The sequence below is a fragment of the Setaria italica genome, chromosome VI (genome assembly GCF_000263155.2).
Source record: "Setaria italica strain Yugu1 chromosome VI, Setaria_italica_v2.0, whole genome shotgun sequence".
Classification (NCBI taxonomy): Eukaryota; Viridiplantae; Streptophyta; class Magnoliopsida; order Poales; family Poaceae; genus Setaria; species Setaria italica.
In genome coordinates, this window is record NC_028455.1 from 28,705,675 (window position 1) to 28,714,386 (window position 8,712).

The following is an 8,712-nucleotide window of genomic DNA, read 5'->3' on the forward strand; positions in this document are numbered from 1 at the left end:
TCTCTCGGTGAAGACGGGTTCTCGAAGAAGATTGCTTTTTTAATGTTCGAGGGACAATGCACTATGACAGGATAGTTTCACAAGTCATCCAGGCTGCATTTTTCTCCCTATTTTCGTGTTTCGGTAACACAGTGTTCCATAGAGGAGCAAGCGCCAAACCTGTGTGTGCTTGTCCTCTGGACTACTTCCTCTGAACTGGAAATACTTTTATTGGTTAATTTCGTCTTAGTGAGATGAAAAGCAATACGTTTAAAACGCTGCAAGAACAAGATGAATTTCATTTTCATCAGCAGTTGATTTTGTTACCCTTTTGTACTTTTCTTTGCACTTCTCAAAAGTCAAAATGTACACTGGTAAGTGGGTAAGAAATAAGAATAGGACTACTCACTGAAGAAACAACTACCCTCAACTACGAGGAGAACAAATGTAAAAAAGAAGAAGAAGAAGAAGAATTACTGTACGACGAAAACCATTAACGAAAGACAGAGCTCCTGACATGTTGATTCAGAAAAAAAAAAAACAAAACCATTAACACCTTTTCTTTCCCCAGAAACAATCTGTAAGCACCTTGAGTTGTTGTTAGCTGCAGACTGCGGAGCGTCGCGCCATGATCTTCCAAGGTCATGGAATGTGTGTATGGTAGTATGTGTGCAGTATGCATCGTCTGTTACTTCATCTCTACAGATTTCTGCTTCATTTTGTACATTCGAGTTGACCAATGTTACTGTCAAAAGCAAAGGTTAACCTCTTCAGCTTAGCAGTTAATCATCCAGCAGATCCCTCCCTCAGTTGCATCAGATGCGTGCGAAGGCTGGTCTCCTGTACCTGACCAAAGGTAAACCCTGTAATAACCTATAGAGTTCAATATATATGGCATAGTTCTGTTGCTGTTGCAAGATGTGCACTCAAGATGCAAAATTCAGGATTTGGATGTGCACGCCGGAGGTTAACAGATCCAATTATGCTATGCAGTGGCAAACCGCAAATGGTCCAGAACTCTGGACATATCTCCCTACTGAATTTGTCATGCTCCATGGTCCCATCCCAAGGAGCAAACAGTTCCAAACATGGTATGCCATGCTAGTCCTGCAGCAAACACTACACAAGACCTTGTCCAATACATGGCATGCCATGCTAGTTCTGCATGGCATGTAATGCTAAGACTGGTTCTGGCATATTATCCAACTGGAATGGATGGATTATAGCAGAAAACTAAATGTTCAACTAGGATCTGGTGTCAAAGTTTCTTAAATTTAGAGATTTAACTGGGAATTAGAACTTAACAAAACTAAGAAAATAGGATAAAATGTGAATAGTAAATCAACTAGGACTGGGAAAACGTTTGACCAGACACCAGACAGTAGTCTGGAAAGTACCTGCAGTTTTGCTGCCTTAGCTAAGAGCTCTTTGCATTGATCAAGAGCAACTTTTTCCTGTCTTGCCGTAACCGAAAGTTCAGAAACCAAAGATGTCCTATCTTCGACCTGGCAAGCATGTCCTAGCATCAATAAGAGAAGCAAGGACGTCCTATCTTCCACCAAACAATGTACTACTAAGCAATTAATAACTATTTTGAAGATCCAAATTATCAAAGGGAAATAATGTGGAAGAATCGGAAACTAAAATCTAACCTTTGATTGCAAGTAGAAAATCGAGGAACTCAAAGCTTGCATAACATCAACAGCTGAGCTTATAGCATTCCTAACTACAACTCCATCAGCCTGTTCATGCAGTAGTAGTGTCAACATATCCAAGTAAAAACCAGATTTTTCATAAGTTCAAAATGAGGTAACAGGAAATCAAGCAGCTATTTTGTTCACCACACACCTGTGCTCCTGATGTAACTGGAAGGCACAGCGTGCTTGCTTGAAGAGCCTCGATCGCCTCAGCTACGATACCAGTGCTCTCTTCTTCTAGTACCGGCCATTGCTCAAGGTAACCAATCTGAACCGCAAACAGTGTGGTCAATAAACTGAATTTTCGATTTTTCACATTACCCAGTTTCGGAAAGCAAGAGAGAACAAGGATGGGATAAGGATTCCTTGTCTATCTCTTTTTTTCTAATATATTCCAATAATATCCAAATCTTTCAAAGTTCTTATGATCCTACATTGATAAACTGGTAGAGATACAGATAAGAACAAGTGATATGTTAATATGCACCTGCTCTGTTAGAATGCTGTACAGATTCAGTTCCTGCTGTCGGTGTTGCACATTTATTCTTGTTCTTGTTAGAGCATCGCGCAATGTCAAGATACTCTTCCAAACACTATAAAGAATGTTCTGTTTACATGACAGGGGAAAAGGTATTTTTGTCAATTGAATGTTGCTCAATAAAGAGATATCAAGAAAATGTACCTAGTGAAGTTCATCAACAAATGGTACTAGAAAAAGGAATAATGTTATCTCCATTATCTGAAGTATATGCAATAACATGAACTAATTCAACTTAGGTAAAATGGTACTAGAAAAGGAACATAAGTAACAAAGGATACTAGATTGCTAGTGTTACCTCAGCGCCATTTTTCTGGGATAGTGTGTCTTCTGAATGTGCATTCACAAGGCGCCACTGCAGGTATCTATTATTCAGCAGACGTAGCTGATGGATATTCTCAATCTGGCCTGCATTCTTCTTCCCTTTCCGCGCATCAACGATGTAGTTAAACACAGGCTGTTCAACGCCTGATTGAGCATCTGAAGGAGCACATTTCGATTGGCAAGGTGCTGAAGGCCTCATCCGCGACGGGCTCTGGCAGGACCTGGAAGTAGATGCTGCAGCTGCCAAGCCCTGTCTCGGTGACGACGATCTGTGCAGAACCGGAACAGGTGAAGAAACGGCCTTGCTCAGGCGACAATTGGATTTGGAGCTTTCCGACGTCTGAGATGAGGTGTCACTGCTAGAATCTGCCTTATCTTTTCTTCTCCGGTGAACGATCTTTGCCACCTCGTTTGACGGCCGCTTCAGACTCTTGCCCGTTCCTTCAGATGGATGCGTCCTCCTTGGAGAGCGTCCTGCTGAAGCATCTCGTGAAGAGACCGACCTGGTAGCCTTTTCAGCAGGAGCAGCACTTGTCGAAGTGAGACCAGCAGAGCTCCGGCCAGTCATCATCCCCGGCCACCGATTTTGCTCAATGACCCTGCTGGCGGGAGACTCTAGTGGCCGAGCATTATCACATTGGTCGCTGATGTTGTTGGTCCTCCCTCTAAGAGGACTCCTCTTCCTCTCAACCGCGGCTCCTGACCGCAATTTGGTCAGCTCTGAAGGTAAGCCATGGACTCGCCTGTCTATCTTCTTGGCAGGGGCTGCTGCCGCCACGGGCTCTGGCCGGACCGAGGGAGACGAGCTCCGCGCAGACGCCCACAGGCCATCAGAGGCCTTTGCATTCCTTGCACGGGGAGGAGTGCCGCTGCCGTGTGCCTCGGCGGCCGCGTCACGGGCCGGCGAAGTGGACCTTGCCGCGGCAAGAGCGGAGGGCTTCAGCCGAGAAGACGGGGCGGGCCTTGCCCTGTCAGCCGACCGCGCTCTGTTGCACGTCACCTCCGAGCCGTCGACTGCCGACGCCCGGCCGGGGCTCGGGGACGCGCACCGCCTCGCCGCCGGAGCAGCCGGTGGCGCGACGGGCTTGAACCTGGACGGGACCTCTCTTCTCCGACCGGCCGGAGCAGCAGCATTGTTCTTCTCGGACGGCGCCAGCGGCCGTCGCAGCGCGCCATCGGCCGCAGTAGCCTTCCTCTGCTCACCCTTGATGGCCTCCATGAAGAAGAAAAAGAATAGCCGCGCGCCGCGAGAGGCACCACCCGCATCAGTGTGGCTCTCATCGACCCATCAGCTACGCGCCACGCCTGAAGCAGTGACGCCTCTCTCCGGCGGCGAGGCCAAACCACGCGGATCTACAACAAGAAGACACAATCCAACCACCGGGATAATCAGCCAAGATAGAAGCACGGATTAGCCAAGATAGAAACAAAACCCAAGTCCCCACCACGTCGGCACGTCGCGAGGGGGCAGGAACCCCGGCCCTGTTCATGGACGCGAACAGCGACGACGGCGCACGCTCACCACCAGCCGGTAATGCCCGATGGTGACAGCCTAGTGCCGCGGCCATGCGGAATTCCCCCGATTTGTTGCTACTGCGCCGAGTCGCTCTCGTCACGGGGATGCCGTTGCCGTCATGCATGCCATGGACAGGTCGGGAACGGTCCCCTAGGGGGAAGAAAGCTCTCCATCACGCCGTGGGGCTCAGAGCCATGGCCCATGCCCCATGGCAAGATGGTGGACTGTGGACGCAGGCGCAGTGAACACAGTAACAGAACTAGCTCCAAATCCAAATCAAGCGCTACGTTTCGCTGCTACTCGCCAGCTGCGACGCTACATGGAATTCTTCATGGAAAATCTTTGCGGCCGACAGTGACACATGATCGAGCGATGGATCTCTGTAGCCGCTTGAGATTTTTAATACAACTGGAAGCAGCAGGGGCAACAGCGATCGTTCATTAGCACTCTTATCGTCTAGGAGCTGCGAGGCCATGTTCGGTTCGATGTAGACAAGAAACACAAAATTCCAAACCCCAAGAATTTAAAAACGATAAGGAATTAGAAACCAGAAGGCAGACATGGCGGGTTACCAGCACGTAGCGGTAGCCGACGATAAGCTAGTAGCATGGAATGACAGAATGCAGCCTGACGCATCCAAATTGGCTTCGAGTTGAGCAATCTGCCGTCAAGAAAGGAAGAAGAAGCTCGCCGGCCGGAGTCGTCCGAGACTGGCGCGCGCGCCGCGACAGAGTGCGTGCGCTTTTGGATCCGAAAGCGAGCGGCTCCATCAATCTGAATGCGCACGCACAGCGAATCAAGGCCGGATCGCACGGAAAGGGACGCTTGACTTGGGCGCAAAGGGTTCACCGTAAAAGCCCGCCGTACGGTTCGGTTACAGCACAACGCGACGAGGACGCCAGGCCAAAGAGAGCAGCGCAGCTTGAATTGGTCCCCAAAAAAATCTCGTTTTCTTCTTTTTATGAGGGGAGAAAATGGGTTTCGGATGGAGCATCAGAGTCACGGTTACAGGAGGAGTTCATGCAGGGGAACCTCTTGAGAAATCTGAAAATCCGGATCGGGGGAACTTAAAACAGGAACTTAAAAGTTTGAGAAACTATCCGCGCTAGCTAGCATGTTTTATGCTAATATCTCGATACTTTATTTTAAAATAAATAGACATAAATAATTATATTTAGTCATATCGTCGTAGCAGACCAATATATTATTTTTATTATCATATTTTATGCCGTACCCTTTTAACATGAATTAAAGAGAAAAGGCAACATCTTAGATATAAACAAATTTTTTGATATTTACTGAAACTACATAAAGATTTATACATTTTTCACATGAATATAGTTTTTTTAGATTTTTTATACATTTTTGTTTGCTATGATTACAGAAATCCTTATGTTATATTTAGTAGAATGTTCACTGTATACTATAAGAGTAACAATTAGAATTTAATTTTGAGTATGACCTTTTTAGTTGTTAGTATATCTAAATCTCATTTCCTTTCCTTTTTCTCCAATTACCTGTTGCTACAGCCCAATACGTGTATGATCCCATTTTGTCTTATGGCTGTTGCACCTTTTCCCATTATAAACTCTGCTATTGGGTCAGTAGGTACGTTGTTGTGGCTACCCAGCTATATCCTTAGTCTTTGTGCTCATCACCTCTCTCTCTTGCTTCTGCTCTGAAGAGGCTACGTTGTGGTCACTAAAGACACATTCTTGATTGTGAACGTTGTTCCCTCTCGTCGGATTTACATACAATATGCTATGGCGTGCATGCCAAACATCGATTTCTTCACTATTTAATGTGGTTATTTTGGAATTGCCACCTTGTGGTTGGTATTGCGGCCCTCAAGTTGCTCCACCAGATTGTTCATTGTGCTGCTAAATCCAACCACTGTTCCATCAAATCGACACCCTCTGTCTCATGCTAGCGCCCTGTCACCCAATCGTAGGCAACAAATACGATGAAGTGGTGAGTTTTGGGTCGGGGGAAAGACAAGTTGGTTGTATTTTTTTTCTCATTAGTCTAGTTATGGCTGTTAGCCTAGCCCTACTCGCCAGTGGTGGCAAAGGTCAGCAGCAAACATCAGTACACTATTGCTTACATAGTTCATCCTCTCTTGCTCTCCCGTGGCACATTAAAAAATTTAACCCATCACATGGTGATTGTTATGTTGGTCAAGGTGATCCTTTTTCAATATGGACGCGTGTCAATAGAGCTAGCTACAATGATGATGGTTGCTAGTCACTACTATAGAAAGGTTTATCACGAAAGGGTCATCACTGGCGGTTTAACCCAAACCAGTGGTGATATGTTTCACCATCGGTTCGTGAGTAGCTAGGCGTAGTGGAGGTTGAAACTGGTGATGAAAATGTACATCACCGCTGGTTCCATGCACGAACCCATAGTGAACATTCGAATCGGTTTTTAGCGTCGGTTCGTGGTATAACCCGTCTATGAACCGTAGACCTTCTATATTTTATCCACATCTGTCCCCTTCTCTCCACTGGTCTACCCCTCCTCCCTTCTATTTCCTCATGCGCACCTATCCCCCCACTTCCAATCCCCTCCACATGCATCTCCCTCCCCACCTCTCTATCGCCCCCTCCGCTCCATTTTCTACCCCCTCCGCTCGCCCCTCACTAGTGGTGAGGGGCAGCGGCGGCACACAAGGAGCGAGCAGGGACAGTGGGCACGGTTGGCGGCGACAGAGGCAGTGGGCGTAGATGTGGGATGCAACAATGATGACGAATGCAGGCGCCGAGCTGCGATGATGGGCATGGATGCGGGCCACGACGACGGGTGTGGGTGCAGGATGTAGCAGCGATGATGGGGGCTTCGTCTACCCCCACGGTACGCTGCCTCTCTCTTTCCCCCTCCCTCTCTCTCTCTCTCCTCCAAGCTACTGCAGTTGGTGGCAGGCTCCGGCAGCGTGGCTTTCGGCGAACGTGGTGGCTTGTTACACAGGAGCCAATGCCACTAATTGCAGTTTATGATCCTTAATTAATGACAAACTGTTCGTCACACCAATGTCGTAAATCATGGTTTATGAAAAAAAAACGTGTTTATGATGCATTTTCAGAAGATTTCTTGTACTGCTCGCTAGCCATACAAATAATAGATTTGTTGAGTATCACGTCATCTCGTTCCTTTAGCCTAATCAATTATCGAGGACGATATCCTTCATCTCATCAAATGCATCTCTCCATTGTATGTTTATATGGAATGCCATTATAATCAACCAAAATCCCCATATGAGCTGCATAATTGTCGTATTTGTTTTGTACCTGCTATAAATAAACTATCTAACATGTCTTCATTGTTAGTCCTACGTACTAAATGCTTTCATGAATATGTTAACCCTTGTGATTCGGCCCCACATAGATAGGCAATGCTGATTATTCTCCTTTTCACCAATTAGCATAACAATTTTTAGACATGATGGAGGGTGAAGAAGATGACAATACTGCCTATTTGGATGGACTAAAACTAAAGTTTAGTTTTGACTAAAAGTTTAGTTAACTAAAATTAGCCTCATCTTGTTTGGAGTCAGGACTATTTTTTAGCCCATTTATTAGTAAAAGTCAATTCTATTCTTAGGGATGTAGGAGAAAAAATAGTAAGATTTTAGTGGGAGGGTATTTTTTATCTTTTACCATTCATGTCTAAAATTAGCCCCTGTTAGCTGGGTTTGGAGGGCTAATAAACTAAAGTTTAATTGAGAGGTTGGAGCTCACCTTTAACCCCACTATTTGGATCACTAGGGGCTAATTTTTAGCCAACTAAAGTTTAACCCCTGTATCCAAACAGGACCGCTTGTCGAAATTGTACGTATCCATTTTACATCCATTCTTTATTTAGGTGTTTTTTTTGAAACCATGTGAAAATAAATTAATGTTTCTAATTTTCTGATTTCTATTCATATATTTGTTCATGGTATTTTAACTTACTTATTTAGGTATTTTTTTCATGATTCGTCTCAGCCTCATCTGCGAGCACCGACCATGCCGATGAACCGTGTCTCACGTTGTCTAATTTCTATTTATATATTTGTTCATTGTATTAACTTATTTAGGTATTTTTTTTCATGATTCGTCTCAGCCTCATCTGCGAGCACCGATCATGCCGATGAACCGTGTCTCATGTTGTCTCATGGAAACTTCATGGAAACAACAAAAAGAGCATCGCGATCTATTACTTTGGTAGTAGGCGTGATATAATAGAGTTAAGTTGGTAGTCAACGTGAATGAAAAATACTAATTGCGCATGCTGCCTTGGGCTTCGTATGCTGCGGAGTCCATATTATACATTATACATTATATATAGGTAGCATCTTTTGTGCATACTTTTGGTAAGGTGCATGCACTCTAATATACGACAGCTGTATGACTCTCATATATGAACCCTTTGGTATAATCTATGCAGCTAGATCTTCATTAAATCTAACGGTACATATTCTTCTCTTTTTTGATTAACATGGGAATTTTTAGATCCTCTCGGCAAATGTGGTGCCTTCTTTTAATACTATTGTATTAAGATAATAGATACATCTGGACAGTTTCCAAAGGCAGCGAGAGGATCCATCGATGGGGTTCCTTCGGATTTTTCAATGGTGCAAGTGCAATGCCGACAAGAGCACATGGAGTCGGTGCCATTGG

At 45.2% G+C, this 8,712-nt stretch overlaps 1 protein-coding gene across 4 annotated transcripts; it reads right to left on the reverse strand.

Moving 5' to 3' along the window:
* Positions 1-258: 258 nt before the first annotated feature.
* Positions 259-4,780, reverse strand: LOC101753854 (QWRF motif-containing protein 4). Of its 4 annotated transcripts, none has more exons than XM_012846641.3 (7): positions 4,627-4,780; positions 2,513-3,891; positions 2,164-2,283; positions 1,828-1,944; positions 1,632-1,721; positions 1,377-1,484; positions 259-825 (listed from the first exon to the last, which is right to left on the reverse strand). In XM_012846641.3, exons 2-7 carry the CDS (start codon positions 3,755-3,757, stop codon positions 766-768), a joined length of 1,740 nt encoding a protein of 579 aa, XP_012702095.1. In that variant the 5' UTR covers positions 3,758-3,891; positions 4,627-4,780; the 3' UTR covers positions 259-765. The 4 variants fall into 4 exon arrangements, with proteins under 4 accessions (XP_012702095.1, XP_022683585.1, XP_022683584.1 ...); XM_022827850.1 differs by lacking the exon at positions 4,627-4,780 and adding an exon at positions 3,984-4,413 and having other exon boundaries at positions 259-842; XM_022827849.1 differs by lacking the exon at positions 4,627-4,780 and adding an exon at positions 3,984-4,411 and having other exon boundaries at positions 259-819.
* Positions 4,781-8,712: the final 3,932 nt, after the last annotated feature.

Excerpts from the sequence above, each read along its gene's own strand:
- LOC101753854 (XM_012846641.3), bottom strand. The coding sequence starts at position 3,757 with ATGGAGGCCATCAAGGGTGAGCAGAGGAAGGCTACTGCGGCCGATGGC. Across the intron at positions 1,485-1,631 it reads TTTTCTACTTGCAATCAAAG|GTCGAAGATAGGACATCTTT; the intron begins GTTAGATTTTAG and ends CATGCTTGCCAG. Across the intron at positions 826-1,376 it reads CTAAGGCAGCAAAACTGCAG|GTACAGGAGACCAGCCTTCG; the intron begins GTACTTTCCAGA and ends ACCTTTGGTCAG.